The 21,346-nt window shown below is 47.8% G+C and overlaps 1 protein-coding gene across 2 annotated transcripts in view; it reads right to left on the bottom strand.

The window, feature by feature from the left end:
- Window positions 1–1,942: 1,942 nt before the first annotated feature.
- Window positions 1,943–21,346, bottom strand: part of PAPLN (papilin, proteoglycan like sulfated glycoprotein) — a 49,153-nt gene continuing 29,749 nt past the window's right edge. The window contains exons 12-28 of one of the 2 annotated variants that reach the window (XM_065839392.2): window positions 21,063–21,128; window positions 18,401–18,608; window positions 16,488–16,664; window positions 15,039–15,195; window positions 14,360–14,446; window positions 13,533–13,821; window positions 13,286–13,403; window positions 12,462–12,591; window positions 10,591–11,242; window positions 9,705–9,842; window positions 8,762–8,886; window positions 7,730–7,868; window positions 6,168–6,305; window positions 5,377–5,504; window positions 4,677–4,785; window positions 3,200–3,375; window positions 1,943–2,678 (exon numbers count right to left, since the gene is read on the bottom strand). In XM_065839392.2, the coding sequence (XP_065695464.1) occupies window positions 2,503–2,678; window positions 3,200–3,375; window positions 4,677–4,785; window positions 5,377–5,504; window positions 6,168–6,305; window positions 7,730–7,868; window positions 8,762–8,886; window positions 9,705–9,842; window positions 10,591–11,242; window positions 12,462–12,591; window positions 13,286–13,403; window positions 13,533–13,821; window positions 14,360–14,446; window positions 15,039–15,195; window positions 16,488–16,664; window positions 18,401–18,608; window positions 21,063–21,128 (3,013 nt within the window). In that variant the 3' untranslated portion in view covers window positions 1,943–2,502. The remainder of the gene's footprint in view (window positions 2,679–3,199; window positions 3,376–4,676; window positions 4,786–5,376; window positions 5,505–6,167; window positions 6,306–7,729; window positions 7,869–8,761; window positions 8,887–9,704; window positions 9,843–10,590; window positions 11,243–12,461; window positions 12,592–13,285; window positions 13,404–13,532; window positions 13,822–14,359; window positions 14,447–15,038; window positions 15,196–16,487; window positions 16,665–18,400; window positions 18,609–21,062; window positions 21,129–21,346) is intronic. The other variant, XM_065839393.2, reaches the window with a different exon arrangement.

Raw genomic sequence — 21,346 nt, forward strand, 5'->3', positions numbered from 1 at the left:
GTCCTGCCCATCAGAATGTGGGTGCCTGTTACAGCCTTCACAGGTCTTGAGAAAGTGTTCCCTGGTCACAGCTTAAATGAAAGCTGACTAAACACAATATTTAAATATTCTAAAAATAGAGCCTCTGACATGATGGAAAGGGCTGTTACAGAACTCTGACTGCGTATTCAGGGACAAAAGGGTCTGATATAACCACAATAACTCCAGCCATGCCCCTGAGCAGGTCCACAGCCCTTGCCTATGCTCTGTGCCTGCCACATGACAACTGAGAGGTCTTCACTAAGACTGGAATTTACATAGTCTGTGATGATACATCCTTGGTCTCAATAGAGTCACATTATATACTAAAATAGGAAAATGTCCTATACACCAAAAAAAAAAAAAAACCAAAAAAAAAAGGTGCTAGTCTGTGTTTGTACATGATCTTATATTTAACATAAAATTAGGTGGTCTTCAGCCCCTCTAACTGTGCTTGAATATCCAATGAAGACAACTTCAAACCTTACGCTGTAATGCATTAGAGCAGAGGAAGTTTTCACTAATCAAATTAAAGGGTCTTAACTGCAAAACACCTATTTTTGTCTTTTTCTAGCAAGCAGAATCTCTCAGACTACAGACCCCAATAGCTGTGTGACTGCCGCCTTTCACGCCTTTACTGGATTGCTTCTAAACTTTCATTTTGTTTGCATCTTAAAGCAGCATGTCCAAGCCTGATGACACACCTCTGCTGAAGATGGTGCAATCATTAGGTTAGTAATTCTTATTTTTAGGTGCAGCTGAACTGATTTACTGGCTTTAGAGTCCAAACCAGCTTTCGGCTGTCAAGCCTGGGGATTTACACCTATGTATTACTGCTGCCCGAGTACTGAGTCTGCACGGAAGGAGAGGAGAGTGGTGTGAGAACAGTCCTGAATTAGCTGCCTTCCTCAGAACTCTTAAAGAAGAGGACAAAAAAAACCAACCAGCAACAAAAAAACCTCCACCACCCCAAACAAATCATCAACATCAACACTACACACCAGGCTACTTGTTTATAGCTACATCTATACAAATAATAAGTGGGTGATGGTGCTAATTAATTTGATTAATTCATCCAAGCCTCAGCAGGGAGTTTTGAAATGAGAAAGAGGGGGCCTGTTAGGCTGATGCTAGGGTACAACAATACTGTGGAGACTGTAAATAATGCTTTTTTCAGAAGCTATAATTCCATTTTGAGATACTGAATACACCCAGGAGCCTTTTCTGCTTTAACAAATCCTCCCGTAATCTCACCTCCCCACACACAACCCCCGCCCCGCTAAATGCCGGACACACGTTCACAGCCTCAAGTGCTTGTTACCCCACAGTGTTTGTCTTGAAACAAAGGATGCTTTTCAGCTACAGCTGTTGTGCATCTGAAGTCCTCCCTGGTTAGCCCACAGCAGCAGGAATCAGCCCAGGTCACACACAGGGGCAGGCTCTCTGAGACCAGAGCAGATCATGGGAAGGTTTATCCTGGCAAGACAAATGCCCCTACATGCATTTCTATGTGTATATTATTCCGCCTCCCGAAGTGCAACCTCAAGGCAATGCTACCACCAAGCCCAGCTTTGCAATAAATTCAACAGCACATTTCTGTCTCAGGAAAAAAAAAAAAAACAAGCAAAAGAAAAACCAACCAACCAAACAACAAAAAATCAACAACAAAACCCAAAACAAACAAACAAACAAACACCAAAAAAAAACAAAAAAACCCCAACCTGCTGAGCCTTCCTAGAGTGATATTTTAACTGCAGCATCTCAGAATAATAGTGTTGGCGTATTCATCTAAATTACCCCTAACATTCAGGAAGGGCTGAAAGTATTCTCCAATTTTGTGTTGTGCTTTCTGTGAGGCATCGTTTCTGCAGTTTCACTCCAAAGCTGATTACAGTCAGATAGAAACCAAACAGAACCAACTAGAACTTTTTCTCAGGTCTACTGGAATAAAACAGCTATGGTAACATGACATTACAGCTGTACCACTAAAGCTTGTAATCTCATAGGACCTGAACACTACTTTTATATGCATCAAGTTGTTTCTCATGGCCAGAGCCCTTTGCGGTGAGATGGAAAGTGCTCTCCAAGATTACAAATGTTCTCCACTCATTAGTGCTTTGGTTAAGCCAGTTCAGGACCATCTTCAAACACTTCAGAGATTATTTTTTTTAAGAGCACTTCTCTTGCATGCTTGTATGAAGAACTGGTCTCTCTCTCTTTGATTATCTATCTGCCGCCTCTAAAGTCACAGTGTCCTCATGTTCCCAGTGTCATCTTGTTCTACGAACGACAGCAGCTACCCTTAAGTGAAGAGATGGATTTGCCACAACAAGGCATACAGGGGGTGGAGAAAGAAGTCTGCAATAAACTTGAGGGTGGCACTCTCTGGCAGGGCAGAGCTCTCAGAACAGTTTCATGAAGGAAAAGGACAAAGTTCAGACTTCCAGTCTTATAATCCATCGCCTGTGGCCGTGGAGGTGTCAGTCACCCACGGTGATGACGGGGCCTGTCCTGCAGCTGGTAGCGAGAGCAGCTGGCGCAGCAGAAGCTGGAGTAGTACTGGTTCCCACAGAGCTGGGCCTGCAAGATCAGGTCGCAATTGGCAAGATGTGGCTGGTCCACGCACTCTCTGCTCAGGTCCGCAACGTGGTTCACAGCAGCTGCAGCCAAGTAGAAGGTGAAGCAGCTGTAAATACACTGCCAGGGCTTATCCTTAGGTTTCATTTCCCTCCCAAAACACAGAGCAGCTTCCTGCTTTCTCCACCCTGCCAGTTCTAAGGGGATTGTTTTAAATATAGTCCAATATCAACGAGAGAGATGAGAAAGAAACTGATATCTCTGGTGAATACAGTAGGAGAATTCAGTTTTTGGGGCTGATCCCACCCTACACCCTGTGTAAAGCCATCTGGACAGTGTCCAGACTTCAAATACGAATCTTGCAGCAAACTATTTTGTCAACCAACTATGGCATTTTGGCATCAGGAAGTTAATCAGATTCCCAGCGCCCTGGTGTGTTCCCCCTGTCCTTCTTTTTTGACCCAGGGAACACGGGGCTCCTCAGGCAGCACAACCAGAGAGTCTGAGGTCGGTGGTGGATCGGCACAGGCGATGTGCAGACTTACAACAGCGGCCAAGAGGCCAGCATGATGCTGGGGAAGCGGGGAGGACAGGTTGTACTCACTGCTAGGCCTGCTCCTCAGCACTTTCACCTCCGTGCTGGCACTGACAGAGTTGCTGCTGCTGTAGGCACTGCATGTGTAGGATCCCTCATCAGCCTCTTGGACATTGCTTATGATCAGGCTTCCATCCTGGGACAAGTGGATGTGGTGACCATCTGCCCGCATAGGGACTCCGTTCCTGTGGCGAAAAAATTTTGTATCATCACCATTCCCATCCATGGGGGGCTAAAGGATCTCCCTGTGCTCTTTGGAAGGGGTGAATTTTTACAAATTCAGTAGGAAGGAAGAAGAAATCTTTGGTCATGACCTGGCTCTACAACATGAGCCCAAGTGAGTCTGCATCCGTCAGCCCGTTGCCTGTGTGGGAGGTAGCTGGCTGTTTGCGCGGTATAAAGACATTGCCCTTTCCACTATTACACATTTTTGAGGTTTGAGGAACTATGAGAACATACAGGGTGCTTTTCCCTCTCTTCAGTTTGTGGTCTGGCAGTGCTTATTAGGCTGGCATTGATAGCAGCCAGATTGCTTGAGGAACATATGGGGTAGTGAGCAATGTGCCCTCTTTCCTCTCTCTTATAAGTGTATTTAAAAAAAAATGTTTAAAATACCAGCAAGATTGTGTCTGTTCCTGCTGATATACTCTGTGCCTAACAGGAAAACCGCCTGAATTATGAACTCCTAGTTATCAAGGAAATGAAGTTTGTTTCAGTGAAAAGGGTTTCATTCAGACTCTGAAACTTACATCATTTTGTTAACTGCAATACCAAACTTACACATGGAAGAAAAGCTCTCTTTGTCAGATGGCCCACTTCAGGCCTAACCCTTGGAGCAGAGGGATTTAAACAATTAGCAATCCATCTCTCTGGATCCTTTGAAAGACGGCTCCAAAACAGAACTGATTATTTTCAAAAAGGGAAAAAAACCTGCTCCCAAACACTTGCACAAGTTCAGAATTTCACTGTAGACCATCAAGAGAAGAGGACACAGCTTTTCCTTTACCTTCATTAAAGCACTTTCAATTCTTCTTTACTCACACTTGAAAGTAGAAGCAGAGAACTGTTGCAGCAGGAAGCTCAGAGAAGAGTTGCTGTTATCATAGGGGCTAAAATGTTTGTTAGGGTTAGGCAGAGAGAATTTTGTAAAGACCAACTGAAGATCTTCCTCCGGTTACTCACTTTTAGTTTTTGCTGTTGTAATGTATGTCACCAGCTTTCCAGCATGGAGCCATTCCAAATTCTGTGAAATCTTAGGTTAAAGTCTGTTTTCCTCCTTATTTGGCTGGAACATAAACTTGGAGACCACTACACCCCACAGGGATCTTACCCAGGATTTTTAGGGTAACAGGTAAGTTGATCAGGAAAGGGCAGGTGATGCTAAGGCTGAGAACTCTCTCTCTTACCTGGCAGGCATCCTGCATTGTTATTTGGAGGGTGAGGATGTTCAAAAAGAGAAGGCAAGTTCTGTTTCACTTTAGCTCACCTTGACCACCTTATATTCACATTGTTGCCAGTCACTGTACAATGAAGCTGAGCAGTCCCGCCCTCAGGTACTGTGATGCTCGGAAGAAGACCAGTGATCCTCAGCTCTCCTAAACCGGAAGGGAAATCATCACTAGCAGAAGGACAATGCCATGCTGCCCTGGCAGCAGCGGCATTCCCTCATGGGATAAGTCCAATGTATGCTATCATGAGCTACGAGCCCTTAGGCCTTGAAACAGCATATTTGGAGCTATGATGCTCTTGCTATGGCGAAAGTGGGTTTCCTAAGGAATTTGGCCCAAGCAAGGGCAAGTAGAAGAGGCCTTGAAGAGCTTTTTCCTCTGACTGAACACAGGTACCTCACGTGCACAGAAGAACCACCTCCTTAGTTCCTCTTACTCCTATACCCATTCCACACCAGTGTCTCAGGAACAAGGCCCTGAAAGTCACTCTTACTGCTCTATTAGCCCCTCTACCCAGCTACCTGGAGCAACACGATCTACTAGACACACACAGATTACCCTTGGGTAAAACAACCCACTCCTCCCTTGCCCTCACTCTGCCTGTTGAATGTCAGATATGAAGCCAGGAGTCATGGCCAGACAAGAAACCCACACTGCCCAGCCCTCCCTGTTTCCTGCTTGTGTGCACACAGGTGTGTGCATACGGACATGCTACGCGTGCATCCACCCATCCAGTACCTAGAGGTCGGAATAGGACCTGGCGCTGGTCCCGATCACGTCCATTGGAGGCAATGCAGGTAAAGAAGCCAACATCTTCAGAGCTGACTCGGCTGATCACCAGGGCCCCATCTGACTGCTGCCTGTGTCTGGGGAACAAAACCAGAAAGCCCCTCAGCCTGTGCTTAAGTCAGGGTGGGACTCCAGCTACCAGAGCTGAAGCTGAGCCTTGTGCATAATTTTATGGTAATGCTGAGCAAAGGTTTAGCAACAGCTCAGTTCAACCTGTAATGCAACTCCTGGTCCTCAAATCCCAGTACAACTGCTGAAGACTCTGGAAAAACTCACTGCTAGGGCAGCCTGTGGGAGCAGAGGGTGAGGGGAGCTGCAGGGAACAGCACTAGGAGCTGTGGAAGTTCACTGCAGGCACTTGATCTCTCTCTTTGCTTTGAACCTCTGCCCTGGCTCACAGACCAGCCGGATTTTGGCAAGTTTGCTTGCCATGTGTCCTCTTTTTGCTGATCTTGTGGATGAACTAATTCCAGCTTTGGCTCACTTGTAGACCCTGTATCACAGCTGTTCGCTGGAGGGTGCCATGTTCAGGCTTTGATCTATGAGCGAGGCTGGGACAGTTGGGCCCGTACCGTCTGGCCCTAACAGAAGAAGCTGCCCAGCCCAAAGCAGGACAGGCCCCAGCTGTGTGGCCAGCAGTTCCATTCCCTCAGAGAGGAGAGAGGGGAGGCAAGGCAAGGAGGCAGCTCTCCTCCACATGAACCTGCTTGTGAGGACGGTGGGGCTGCCAGGGATCTCACCTGGGAGAGGAGAGGGGCTGCCCATCTTTCTGCCACTCAATGGTGAGAGCTGGCGATGCTTCCACAGCGCAGGGCAGTCTGACTCTCTCCCCGATGCTGGCCTCCACTACTGAGGGCTCGCTCTTATCCATCCTCAATCTGCAAAGCCCACAAGCAAAGCAAAAGATGCAGAAACTTCTTCCTTCAGCATTTGACCTTCAACACAAGGCTTTTTCAAGCACACACCATATTTTTTGCTTCCAAAGGGAAAGGGTAGTTTCCACAATTCCGCCAGGGCTCTGGACCTTGCCATTACCAACATTCACTCACAACATTCAGAAAAGAGCAGCCTCCATCAGCTCCTGCTTCAGTTCAGCACAGCTTGGTGCTGCACTCCCACCAGCCAGCTTAACCCTTTAGAGGCAGCAACCCTGTTTCTTGTGGCAACCCTCTGGATAACAGCCTACGAAGTGTTAAGAACATGAGCACACAGCAAGCGGTACAAAGTCCTGAACAGGGCATCAAGAACGCTTCCCCCAAGGCGCTTCTCTGGCACACAAAAACAAACAAATATTTTTGGGGGATGTGAAAAGCCCATTTCAATCACCTGAACGCACGCAAAGCCCAGGAGCTGACCAACCTCTTCATGTGGCAGAAAAGATGAGGTCAGGCTCTCACACCACTCATCTCTTTATGTGCTTTGCTCTCCTGTAAGTACAGCTTTACAAGGGAACGAAACCCTGATGTTCTCAGAGTCTAATAGAACATCATCTTCCTCACCCTCATTCTCTGACCTGAATTCTTGATCTCAAAAAAAACAAAACCAAAGGGCCTTAATTCAATGTTTTTAATTCAATGAGTCACTTCTTTCTGCTTTCAGGCAGAAGTAGCTAAGGAGGTTGCTGGGGAGTTCAGCAAATTGGCTAGGCTTTATGTTGTAAACTCAAAAGAAGGGAGAGATCAGATCATGGTCCCATTTAATTGGAAGCCCCAACATGCTTCATATAAGGCAAAAATAACTTGCATGCTTTTATTTCTGTGGGACCTAGAAGCACCAAAATAACAGGCAAGAAGCTACAAAATATGCCACCCAGTACATGAGGAGAGTTTTGAGTCAAACTGTTTTGTTAACAAAATATTTAAAATAAATGGGTGGGGGCTAAAGTAACTGGAGCTTTTTTTAACATACTACATATTCCTATTTTGTGCTAGTTAAGCAGTGCCTATTTGCTTTTTTATAGAACAGGTTTCTTTTTCTGCTTACACTAACTTGAACATCTAAGGGTACTGCTCCTGGTATTTCTACTTTCTTTTGAACGTAGTTCCTTTGCTGTCAGCCTCCCTGCACATCTTTGCTCCGAATATGCTTCTCTCGAGAGACCCTCAGGGAGGATAGAAGACAACTTGCGACTGGGATCATCTCCCGCTTCTGTTGTCAGCAGTTCAGTACTGCTTGCTTCCCAACCATGCCCCAGAACAGCTGACCCAAGACCTTTCCAATCTTCAGCTTTTCTACATGAAGAGATGCCATATGGTTCATCAGCTGGGCATGGTGGACAAACCGTTGCTGTACATGAACTTACCTGTAAGTGAATTGCTGATGCATAGAGGAACCGGCTGCCTGCGCAGCCTTCCCGCCTCTGGAGAGCTCACGATGCTGCTGATTTTCCTTGTGAAGGACCTGACCTCTCTCGCCCTCTGCCAGAACAGCATTCTGGTACTCTATTCAAAATAAAATGCCATATGTGAATGAAAGGACACTTCTTGTTGTGGCCTCTTGCGTAGGGTTTCTATGAGCTTGGGAGAGCTTGCTGAACTGGAGCCAAAGAGCCCTTCAGCCATCTGTTTTCTGGCTGACTAGTGCAGTAAGCCTGCGTTGTCTGCTAATGAGAGTCACAGACCTGCAGGCAAGCAATTTCAGACTCCTTTCTCTCCTCTGTCAGTGAACATGTTGCAGCATCCCTTAGGCCACAATGCCTTCTGCCCCATGTGCCATTGCTGCGACAAAGCACACTTCAGAGATTGAAGGCTACAGGGTGCCTAGGCTTTTGAGACTAGTGTTTCATATTTGTATGGTTTTGTTTCTTAAATAAGGCACATTTTTCACAACAGGGAATCGTTTGTTACCCAGGAGGACCTGTTTGGGCAAAACACAAAACATAAATGTACCAGCACAGAGAGCTATGGCAGACAGGTCGCATTATAGTGTGAGATGGAAAGTCCAGGAAACTGCAGAAAACCCTTTTCTGGAGTCTCATGTCTGGGATCAGGAGGCAGCTGATGGGTCTCAGGGAGGAAAATGTGCTCACTGTGCTGGAAATGTGGCAGGTTACAGGCAAGCCACAACTCCAGTTATGGGGTGGCTTCTGCAGGAGAAGAAGTGTTTTAGGGCTAAGGCTTTTTCAATAGGCAATACCAAAAGAAGCTTTGCTGCCTCCACACTGCCTCTTGGCAGCCCTACAGCGGACGAGACCAACTGTTTTGCCTGGCTCTTGGGACATCCCGGCCATAGAGTGAAGGCAATGCTGCTGGCACAGTTTGTGGCTCCTGTTGTCAACAACTGCCAACAAGGAGCACTGAGCTACCTCTTTGGTCTTAAGTGGAAGGTAAGTCACCTATGATCTGTAACTGAATCTGTCGTCTCTCTGTCCTCCCATCAGAAGTGATACATGCGTAAGTCCCGGCATCCTCCGGTTTGACACGGCTGATCACTAAGGAGCTGTCGGAGCGGTAGGTGTGCCTGCGAGAGGAGGAAGGATGAGAAGGATGAATGGCCTCTGTCTGGCCAGCATGTAGTGCCCTCCCCAGCTCAGAAAAAATCCAAAACCCTGTTGACCACACAGGGGTCACAGACAGGGGAAATAACTGCGGGAGAAAGCAGGCCAGGAACAAAGAGAAAACTGAGGTGGGAAAACAGGGAACTGCTTTCAGCAAACCTCTCCCGTGTGGAGGCAAACTGCCCTTACAGGCAGGAGCGTGAGTCCCAGCAGTCATCTGCAAACAGAAAAGCATGACTGGGCCCTTCTTAACTGTGATTTTTCACAACACAAAGTGACCGTCTGGCTCCGAACTGTTGCTGGAAAAAGACCTCCCAGGAAAAACAGACTTTAAAAGTAGTTTTAAAAAAAATTATATCTTGGATGTGACTGCCAGAAACTTTCAGCCAGAGGAACTCTGAGTTATTTGGCTACAAGCTTCACCTGGACTACTGACTTAGTGCTGCCTCATGATGAATCCAACACAGAGAACATTTTTCTGTATCACTACATCTGTCATCTGTCAGCTTCCACCTGTGCCTTGCTATGGGACAGCACTTGTTGTGCCCTGTAACACCAGCCAACGCCTCAATAGTATTGCAGGCTGTGTATCTTTCTGCTGTGGACACACCAGGGGAACAGTTCATGCTCTTAGTCAATACATGGGCTTGTTTAATTATTTATCTATTTATTTATTTTTAAAAAATGTTAACACCAAGATTACAAAGAAAGCAGGCAAGCATATTGGGCCCCCCGCCCAGCAAGGAGCTCATCTGCTCTACAACAAAGGGGCTGAGCTCACCTGTCAGAGGAGACTGGTTGGCTGTCCTTCATCCACTCCACTCTGGAGAAGGGGGACATGCCTGTCTTGCAGACCAGCTGGACGTTTTGTCCCACGACTGCTGTCACAGGAAAGGGCTTGGCTTCCTCTAGGATGGTTCTGAAAGAGAAAGCCATTCCACTGACATCTCTGCTGCCTTCCTCTCCTCTGGGTCCTCTAATGTGGCTCTGGATGAGTCACAACCACAGGACAAAGCAGGACTGGCTGCCTATTCAGCTCTGAGCAGATGAAACACATGGGGTGCCCTTTCCTAACAAAGTAAAAAGGCTGCTCTGGACAGAATGAATGCTGCAGGAAGAGAGAGAGAGTCCTACAACCCCCCTTTTTCTGAAGGACCTAGATTTAGCTCAGTACACAGACACAGATCCAGTGCAGACACACTCGTATCTAGCTCTATGCACTCCCGATTTTTGAGGTGACACTGTCTGGATCCTGACCCAAAAAGTCTTCCCTGGAACAACCCACTGCTGCTCTATACAGTGTTGAGATAAAGGCTCTGAAGTTCAAGAGTCGGCTGAATTTGTTTGTGAGAACAAGCGAAACACCTATGGATTCTCATTTACAGTGTAAGAATGCCTCCCAAAGACCCCAGGATCCTGCAGTCTTTTCACACACCATACTTCCAGTGCCTGTCAGAGAGCAGGGAGAGCGCGAGAAAAGAGAGAGTGGATACTCCAGGACCTGAATAACTTAATTTACCAAAGGGCTACATATATAGCCAATCCCTTGCTGGGTATTCCCAGTTAGCTGGTCCCAGTTGGGGCAACACTTTTACTCCAGAGGAAGCTGTACTGATGCTTCACAATGAGCTGGCAAAACAGGGGAAGGAAAAAAAAAAAATCATCACCTGTGCAGAGTCCATGCTGCGAATGAGTCTGCAGACACCTGGTGCCCAAATCCCTCCGTCATGGAAACATCTGCTCCGAAAGCCTTGTGCCACTGCTTGCCCTCATGTGCTGGCACCTGCTGGGCACTGTTGCTCTGCCTCTGGGAGGGCCCCGGCACGGCTGTTTCCCACCAGTGCCGCTGGCTCCGGCTGTCCCATCTGCTCTGCTGGGTGCCCCAGCGCTGGCTCTCCAGCACACCGGTCCTTGGCAAAGACTCTGGTGGCACCTCACTTCTCCAGCTGTCCTGTCTGTGGCTGTCTTGTGTGGGGTGTGAAGCCACATAGGCTCTTCCTTCTTGGCTGTGACTTGCAGACTCTGTCAGGGGTGGCTGCTGCGGACCCTGAGCATCCCTGGTATGAGAATGAGAGCCAGTGTGCTGGCGTTGCGGGGCTCCGGTGCCAGAAGAGGGCTGGTGCTCCAGAGGACTGACCCCCACAGAGTTGTGGCACACTCTCATGCACTCCTCCTCTGAGGCAAAGCTGTTTTTATTGCCGTGACAGCCACCGTACCAAAACCGGTTGCACCTGCCAACAACAGCCACAAAATACCAGCGTGTGGTCCAGTTTGTGCAGGGGCCGTGGGCACTAGGCAGCAGGCACATGGCAGGATACGCTACCAAAAAGTGCAGAACAGAGGGAGATGTGAGGGTCATGAAGCACAAAGGTCTGGGTGCTTCAAAGCCACCTACCTAGATGATCTGATGTGCCTCGTGGGCAAAGGGCAGCTGGGACACCTGAGTTTTACACCTGGCTCTGCTTTGAAATTGGGCAGCTTTCTGCCCCAGTTTTGCCACTGGTGAAACGAGAACCAACCTCAGAGACATTTCTGAATCTAGATACTAGACAGATGCTTTATGACCTTTCCTGGGGAACTGTGAATTTGCAAAGTTAGCTCTGGGGCTTCCTCTCCTGCAAGGGACGTGTGGCTGCTGCTTGCACATTTCCAGCCCACAAAGCAGGTGGATTAGACCCAGTTGTGAAGCCTCATGAATGACAGAACACCCTTTCACACATTGATATGAAGAGGAGCACAGCCCAATGTGCCTACAAACAGCCCTGTGCTCTGAGTCACAGTTATCACAGCCACATGCTGACAAACATGGGATGCAGGGCTCTGACTGAGGTGTCCTTTGCCAAGCTATGGTTGAGCAAAGAGGATCCAGAGAGCTTTCCCCAGGGCAGCCCCACTGGGCTAACCACCTAGCAATTTCTGTGCTGTGGCAAAAGGGCAAGGCAACACAGCAGCAATGTGTCTGCAGAGGATACAGCTGGAACTAGAGGAGCAGAGATGCTTTTGTTCAGCAGCTCTAGTGCCCTCACAGGACAGCAGGCACTGTATTGAACTCTGCTGGCTGAAAACTTCCATGCAGCCTTGAGCAACACCTCCATCCTTAGCTGTAGCTCTCATTCCACAACTGTCCATGGGCTGTTTGAAGGCTGAGCATGGCTCTGCTTTCTCAGTGAGGCCATATATCTCCCAAACCCAGGTAATTCATTTGGAGCACTCCAGGATGCACCAGGGTGTCTACTTAGGGGCAAACATGTCCCCAGAAGTCCTACAGACTGACAGAGACCACATAAACACACTTCTGCCCAACTATCAGCAGAGGACAACAAGAAATTCTGCGGTAGCTGACATAACCATGTGGCTGCTTTTCTATGCTCCCTCCAAGCTTCCCCTGCCTCAGCCAACAGGCAGAATTTATTTTCAAAGAGATAACTGACTACATTTTACAGAAAGCGGAATCTCTACACAGGAAACTTCCACAGACTACTGGATTCTGTAGGACTCCTCCTACATTTCTAAACCAAGAAGCCAAAGCATCACTTACGGTATTTGGGCCTATTTAGACATCCTTCCCCTTGAGGGCCTGAAGCTGAAGCGATATTGTCAAAACAGCATCCGTACAGGGAACTGCGGCACTCGCCCGAGGGGTGCTGCTGGGACAAGGCTTGACTTGCCTTAGAGACAGGAATTGAAAGCCAGAAGTTATCATGCACACGTGAGGACAGTAGCACATGCAAGGCACCGTGTCCAAGCTGTCGGCTGCAGGAGGCCAGGTGTTAGAGGAACCACTATGTGGTCTTTTTGCCTCCTAGAGGCTTTCATGCTGGGAAGGGGTGGGAAACTCTGCTGTCAGTGATGGAGCCAGGGCTGCACTTCTCTGCAAGACAGACCTCACCAGCCAAGCAGCAGGCTGTTTTTTTCAGCTGGCCCCACTGAGCACCCCAGGCTATGAGGCAAATTACCTCCTGACTAATTTGCCCTCAATTGATCTGCAGAGTTGACAAAGGCAATAAAGAGGGGCCATATGTTTCCCATTTTTTCTCCTAGAAATTGGGTGGCAAGTTTCTGACTGACAGAAATTTGGTTACTCAGGATTATTCAATCAGTTCTACATGGGATGCTTTTCTACCTCTCAGACATCTCCCAGCCACCCACTCTGTCCCTGGCTTACAGAGGATCACAGGTGGATGCCCCAGACCGACCAGGAACAAAGTGGGCCAAAAGGCTGATGCCATGCCTGGAGTATTGGTTCTCCAGCTTTACAGGCAGAGATGAAGTACAACAGAAACACACAACCTGAGTCACCAGGGTCAAATCTGAATCTTTGTTTCTGACAAATGGCTAGAACACAGAGGGTTTTGTACTTACTATTGGAGCAGCTGCAGTGGGCTGATTTCTGCTTACTGGAACATCACGGTAATATTGTGGGCATCCCATGTTGTTTGGACCCCGGGCAGCTGATACTCCATCAGGACAGCATCCGTACCTATGGGCAGAGGCAGAAGGGCTGCAGCGATACCTGACCTGCCTGGCTCAACAGGCACAGGCTGTGAGTTTCAGCCAGCCCCCAGGAACGGCAATGTCTCCCTGCTCAGGCCTATCTACTCCCAGCTACCTGTTTCGGTGACAAATGTTGAAGGGGCAACCTCTCCCCAGAGGGCCTGAAGCCGGAGTGTGTCCATCTGGGCAGCAGCCGTGTGGGCTCTGGTGACAGTCCTGGGAGCTGGTCCCAGAAGCGCGGTCCTGAGAGGAGCTGAGCTGATGGGAACCTGATGAACGTGACAAGGACTCCCAGTGAACAGGCAACAAGTTGATGCCGCGGTCCTGGCTGGGTGGGGTGTGGTGATTCCCACAAGTACTATGGATTGTGGAGCTCCCAGGGAGCATCCTTTCATCACCAGAATCTGTGGAGAGAACTCCTATAAGCATGCAAGTTAGCATCAAAATCTGGTCAGTTTTCCTCACTTCCACCTGCTTATGGCTACACGCAAGGCATTTCCATATCAGGATTTCATCTGATGGTGTGTCTTCTGGAACACTCTTCTATATTTGGTTGTGCTGAGGTTCTTTTGCTCACTGCCCTGATCATTCTTCCTGTTGCCCCATGACAAATGACCTGCCACATTACTGTGGTACCCTCACACGATCCTTTCTTCTTCCTATGATCTGCTTTGGGCAGCATTTGCATTTCTCTCAGCCAGCACTTAAGACATGCTGCCAGAACCGGGGATCTATACACTGTACAGTCTCTTTTGCATCAACAGATTCAAATACTGCTCACTGTCGTGTAAAAGAATCTATGCTTTGTCCCTGGCTCCACAGATTTCTAGAAGCCCATGAAATGAAAGAGAGAAACAGAGAAAAAGAGGAATCTTTCCCTTACCACACTCTGTTTCAAGTCCACCATCACCAAAAACCCAAACTAACCAAATTCTTCCAAACCTGTGGCAGGGTTCTTTGGGTTGTAACGTGTCAGCAAGGACCGGCGAGCGACATCATATCCCATAGTGTCCTGCATACTGGGGACCTCTGCAAAGAGAGACATACACACAAAAAAGTGCAGTCAGTCCAGCTCTGTGTTCTAATAATTGCAAATGCATTCAACAGACTAAAGGTGATGAAAATGCTTCTTTTCTCCTGTAACAGCTGCTGAGCAGCAACTGGATTCAACTGGATTTCTAGGACAACAACCTGCAACAGGCAGGCTGACAAAAGTCAGCATTTCAACTCTGGCATGAAGACTAGACACAGACAGCAAGCAAAATCTTCTGAGCTGGTCCACAGAGGGATGAGAGCTGGCTCTAATTTTTGGTTACCGAGCCTGCACAGATTGCTGTCCTTTCTGATGGGGAGTGCAGAGGGCAGTCTGTAGCATGGAGTGGGGCAGAGCCATCACCCAGTACTGAATTCAAAAGGAACACATACCAATGTTGTTCTCAAGCCTGTCAAACAGCACAGGTACTGGTGCTCTGAAGATGCCATGGTTATGTGCATAAAAGATAAACACAGAGGATGGAGACAGGGAGGTAAGAAGCTGAGAACAGCTGGTGCAGAGCTGGGAATTTCTACTCCTAAACAAAAGCGTCTTAGAAAAAGCTAGGTGTGCAGCAACACCACTCACGCTGTGGCAGGTAGCAGGGCTGCATGTTGCAGCTGCCCAGGGTGGCTGGTTTCTGTGGCTGGATGGCTTTGCACGTCTCAGGACTGTAGAATTTGGAGTCGCCGTCAGCGCAGATGACTTGGCGTGTCCGGATGCCCGAATTGCAGCTCTTTGAACACTTGGGCACAGAGACAAGGCACGTGAGCAGGCAACAGAGGGTGAATGCAGAAACCCCACAGGCCCGAAGTGTGGAACAGCTGCATGATTAGCTGCAGACTCAGCATAGCTTCCTCCACCAAGACAAAGCAAACAATACTTCATCTGGATTAATCTGGACAATTAGAAAACCGTACTTTAAACCATTTTGCCAAACGTTGCACCTAGCCCTGAAGTATTACGCTCTGAGCCATGATCAGCCTGTAACATCCAGGTGAGCTGCTGAGTGGTGTGTTAGGGAGCTGGAGTCACTGGTTTCAGCCTGACCTGAAGGCATCTCAATACTATGGGGATCCACCAGCTGCAAGAGAGTCAGTTTTAAACTATGCATGCAAAACCAACAATTTGCAATGGGAAAGCAAACTGGTGTCTTTCTTTAAGCAGCTAACTGGAGTTCCTCTCGCTGGCAGCTGTGGATGAGGAGGGACCAATGAGCAGCAGCTCAGGGGAGGAGAGAGGAGGCCGGTGTCTGTGTAACCTACCTGCTCATGGGCAAGCTCTACAAACACTGGGAGAGTATTTCTCTCTTACTCATATGTAGGTAGGAACCCTATCAGAAAGCCACAGGCCAAGAAAGATCAGTTTAAGGTATGCAACTTCTTTAGCTGTTATTAAAACTTGGCCAACATCTCATGAAGAACCAGATGTAACATGTTTTAACTCAGAACAAGCTGGTCTGGTTAGCACAGAAGGGAAAATGTGTTTGAAAGTCACCTGATGCATTTGATCTACCACTACCTTATCCCCCTGGCACTTTTCCCAGGTTGAACACAGTCTGTCTCCCTCCACAAAGGCAAGACTAATCCAGCTGAGGCACAGTTTATCTGAACAATTACAAAAATGTACTTTAAACCATATCACCAAACACAATGACCAGTCCTGAAACCTGGAGCTCTGAGCCACACTCAGCCAGAGAGTTGTTGTGTTATTCATAGCGATGCAGCGAACAATTGGGAATAAGCAGCAAGAGTGGATTGTTTCAGCTTATTGGCTGCATTTTGCCACTGCCACTGAAACTATAATCCCCCCCTCAGAAGGATTTATTTTTTTAGCAGCTGCACACAAAGCAGGCAGCAGATTAACTGGAGCATCACTAGTGCCAGTTACAGGGCAACTGTGAGCTGAGGGACGGGTAATGAAGCAGTACATGCTGCCAGCCCCAGCCAACGTGCAGGCTGCACAGATGAAAGCTGGCTTGTGAGGAGCACAGCAATATAATCAGTTATTTCCGGACTATGAAAGCGGGATGCTCACCAGGCCCCAGTCTCCAACATGCCAGCCAATTTCCTGGATGCAGTTCTCCTTAAGGCAGGGCTGGGTGGCCGATGGCTTTGGCTCCATGAGGCAGGCGAAGTCTTGAGCCTGAGAGCCCTGCTGAGTTCTGCAGGTCACCGTCCGTGTCTGAACCCCTTCACCACAGCTGGCTGAGCACTGCAGAAAGGGGCCCAAAATATTACAAAGAAGCACCTGGTTTCTGCTTGCATTTCTAGGCTGTGCTCCCTAACATTAGGACAGAGCATAATTTTGAGATTTCCTAAAACAACCAATCATTGTCAAAATCATCTTCTGGGATGGTTGTTAGCAGAGTGGTTGTTTATGCTGTAGAAGAAACTATAAGGCATGGCAGATAGGGTCTGAGAGATCTGGAGCTCGCTGGATGATTTTGGCCTAGTCATATAATTTCTCTTGATCTCTACCAAAGAAGACATGGAGAATGACTATGGAAAAACATCATTACTGCAGAATACATTGATAACAATAAATGGCAGGAAATATCTGGAACCTCACTCCTATTTAAAATGAGCTCAAGGTAAAGAATTCAAGAGAAGAGAAAAAGATTTGGTTCTTGTATTTCTCATGTCTTCTGTCTGAAGACCTTGTGCTCCATTTTTACAATGTGAAGCGGTGACACAACTTCTATACTAGTAACTGGTTTGTGATGTTTTCAGCGCCTTCTTAAATTCACAGTGGTGTTTCCTGGAATCCAGCCTGCTTCTCCATGAATTCATGGATTAGCAAGGTCTCTTACAGAGAGCATTAACTTGGGGACAGTCTGAATCACTTTAGATGAGCTTCCCAGCTGAGTTTCAGCCACTCATTTACTAGAGTGAACTTTTATCTCTGAGAGTACACAAAACACAGTCGCTTTTGAGAACCCCAGAATGAATTACATAGGAATCAGTTTGTAAGAACAGGACACTTGGTGCCTTCCCCAAACAGTGCTCTTACTCCACGACCCTGAAGTTGTATCTCATGAGAGTGAAAAAACAAAACAAAACAAGATTTTACAGTCTAGGTTATCATGCCTTTAAGTTGCATTTTATGTTGTTGCACCAAAGTACCACCACAAGATTGTAAATCAAATATTGCAAGCACGTATGTACTTCTTTTAAAAGAGGAAAATTCACTTGTGCTTTAGGGATTGAGTAGACACTACCTTTACTTTCTAAGCCCTTGGAACCTAAGATGCCTTCTAAACTCCTGGCTGGCAGCACTGAGCACATATAGTTTGAATGGTTTCCTTTCCTGGAGATATAAATGCACACAGGCATCAAAAATGCACCACACAGTTGTGTTTGGAGAAGCCCTGCACTGACACCCAGCCAACAGTAGGTCACCGATATCTTGCTTACCGAATGCTGTGGTTTTAGTGCTGCTGGCCAGGGCTAGAAATGCTGAGGCAGTGATATGCATGTAATTAAACAGCACAGGCAGGAGCCATGAACTCCTGTTTTACAGAGCAGGAAGTGTTACTGCACATCACCTGCTGACGGACAGCAGTTCTCATGCCCGTCCTCTGACTTCACCAGGCCTGACTCAGAAACTTGGCCAGGGCCAGGTCTGGTGGACCTGAAAAAAGTACAGGAGTGGGGTAAGGACTGAAGGACCAGAGAAGAAAGAACATGCAATGAGAGGAACAGAGGTGCAGGGGTACGCACATTTTTGAAGAACAAGGATGTGTTTAATAGGAGGGCACAGCTGCTAGCTAGCTGGAGGACTTGTTCGGAGGACTGCAGGGACAAATCCTGTACCTCTGCATACTACATATCTAGGGACACACATCTTTTACAGTCCCAGAAAAGGAGTCTGGCTCTTTATTCTGAAGCTTTGGCATATTCTCCTTCAGTACATGCGAAGAGGCAGTTGGCTCTTACCCACAAACTCACCTCCGACCATGGCCCCGTGCTCCAGGTCGCACACTGTCGTATGTTGCAGGGCTGGCTGCTGCGCGGCTGCTGGGCAAAGGCCATGCACTCAGCGTCATCCACCACCCCTTGGGAGCTCTGACCGTCAAACACCACACAGTAAACAGAGCGAGTCTGGGTGCCCCCACCACAGGTAGCTGAGCAGGGTCCCCACTCCCCTGTTTTCCACCTGCAGGTCACAGAATCAAGCAAACAAATAGCAGTCCAGTTAAACTGTCCAGAGGCACAAGGGAGGTCAGTGCTGTATCCCCTTTGTAATCAGGCAGGGAAAACGTCCTTTTGCAGAGTAGAGTTAGAAGTGAGTTCCAATTTGATCAAGCGCTGCCCAGCATTACTGGCAATGCAGAGCAGGAGTCCCACTACAGAGAGAAATCCCCAACTACGCAACATTTGTTACTCTGGAAGTGCAGAGCTCTTCCAGAAGGGGAAGATGTTTCTCCATGGCTTTTGGTCTCTTGATATCTGCAAAAACGTCATGCCTGAATGGAACACTGAAGAAAAAAAAAAATGAACAAGAAAAAAAGAAAACTATCCAGATCAGCTAGAAGAAAAACAACACACACCGGCCATTTGGAAGGACCTGGGCAAGCTCAAGAAGTGGGCCCATGAGAATCTTATGAGGTTCAATAAGGCCAAGTGCAAAGGTTCTGTACCTGGGTTGGGGCAACCCCCAGTATCAACACAGGCTGGGGGATGAAGGGATTGAGAGCAGCCCTGTGGAGAAGGACTTGTGGGTATTGGCGGATGAAAGACTGGACATGAGCCAGCAATGTGCACTTGCAGCCCAGAAGGCCAATCGTATCTTGGGCTGCATCAAAAGGAGCGTGGCCAGCAGGTGGAGGGAGGTGATTCTGCCCCTCTGCTCCACTCTGATGAGACCTCACCTGGAGTCCTGTGTCCAGCTCTGGAGCCCTCAGCACAGGAAAGGAGAGGGGCCAGAGAAGGCCACAAAAACGATCAGAGGGCTGGAACAGCTCTGCTGTGAGGACAGGCTGAGAGAGTTGGGTGTTTTTGGCCTGGAGAAGTCTCCATCCAGGGAGACCTTATTGCAGCCTTTAAATACTTAAAAGAGGCTTATAAGAAAGAAGGGGACAGACTTTTTAGCACGGGCTGTAGCAACAGGACAAGGGGTAATGGTTTTAAATTAAATGAGTGGAGAATCAGCCTAGACACGGGGAAGACAGTTTTCACAGTGAGGGTGGTAAAACACTGGCACAGGTTGCCCAGAGAGGTGGTAGATGCCCCATCCCTGGCAACATTCAAGGCCAGGCTGGATGGGTTTCTGAGTAACCAGATCTAGTTGAAAATGTCCCTGCTCATTGCAGGGGGGTTGGACTAGATGACCTTTAAGGGTCCCTTCCAACACAAACTGTTCTATGATTCTAACCACTCATTACACTCCAGGCATTATCAGAAACAGTAAAACCAAGCCAAGACCTCACTCTGCTTGCAAACAATGCTAGACACTCTCAGAGGTGCTTGTTAACTTTTTGTTGACAGCTAGTAGAGAGCTGGTTTATTCCTTCCATTGGCCAAACAGCAGCCCACACAAAAAAGCCCCAAAAACTTTAAGTAGATTTTTGTCCTTTGTTTGGTTGCTGAGGCTGTCACAGAAATGATACACCCTTTCTAAAGGAAGGGTGAACGCTCACAAAACAATCTGATGGTTTGGATGCTATAATCCCTGCAGTTGTCCACTCCCGTGTCTCAAAGCCGCCTGGGTAGCCAGGAACACAGCTTACATGGCCTGAATTCAGGGACAACATGATGTTCCATTCCTGACTTCAGTGTGCTGTGCAGTCTAAAGGCCCTGGTGGTGCAAGAGGAGCATCATGGTGATCTGCTTGTCACCTGCTGCCTCCCCTTGCAGTCAAGTCCCAGCCAGTGCATGAAGGCTGTATCAACTAGATGGCTCACCTACAGCTTTCTTCAATTGTGATCCAAGACATCTTGTCTAACACTTGTTTCATTTGGTTTGTAAGACAATGTCAACCCCTAAGGCTGGGACCCTCATCAGAGAGTAAAGCGTTGCAAGTCCTAAGCTATTAGCAGTTTGCTGAAGGACAATTGTTTCAGTTTTATCTTTTTAATTCTCATACCTCAGTGTACATTGTAAGTATTGTATCTGTCACATCCTTGTACTCATCGCAGTATACTGGCACTTTTCTTTCTGCTGTAGGGTTCATGCTAAAGAAAGAACAGCTTTTGACGAACTCTGAGGCTTTTGCTATGGCACTCTGGGATCCTGGCCAATGTTTCACACTCCAAATCCATCGTGCTCTCTTCTCCTTTCTGTTCTTTTATCTTGATACCAAACAAAAACATTCTAGAACATCCCTTCATCTCTCTACCCTGATTCCAGAGGAAAAACCAATTATCAGTAAAGGCAGCCAAAAGCTATGAAAAATACCCATCCCTCTTCTCAGTCCCAAGTTACTAGGAGCATGCACAACCACCTAAGCAAAGCTGCCAGGCAGCACCCTCCACCATCATTTTCACTATCAAGAATCAAAAGGAAAGAGGAAAGCCCCCAAATCCCCATATATTTCAGTGGGCAACTAGGTGGAAAGCAGAAGAGAGCAGCTGCCTTTCTGTGCTTCTGCAGCCTCCTTCTCCTTGTTACCTCTTCATCTGAGAGCTCCGTGCTCCACTGTGACTCCAGGCTTGCGGCAGATAGATGTAAGAAGTCCTTTATACAGAGAACACAGGATTTAAAGAACTTAAAGCAAGTAGCTACAGGCTACAGTATTCAGAAATGCTCCCAAGTTGCCAAGTGCCCTCTCACCCACAACAGCACTCTCATAGGCCTCCACTGCACCCACCACATGCACAGTGAGATACACAGTTAAGGCTCTGGGTGCAGCTCTGTGTGCTCACATAAGAGCCAGGTGAAATCAACTGCAAGGC

The sequence above is a fragment of the Patagioenas fasciata genome, chromosome 5 (assembly GCF_037038585.1).
Source record: "Patagioenas fasciata isolate bPatFas1 chromosome 5, bPatFas1.hap1, whole genome shotgun sequence".
NCBI classification, from domain to species: Eukaryota; Metazoa; Chordata; class Aves; order Columbiformes; family Columbidae; genus Patagioenas; species Patagioenas fasciata.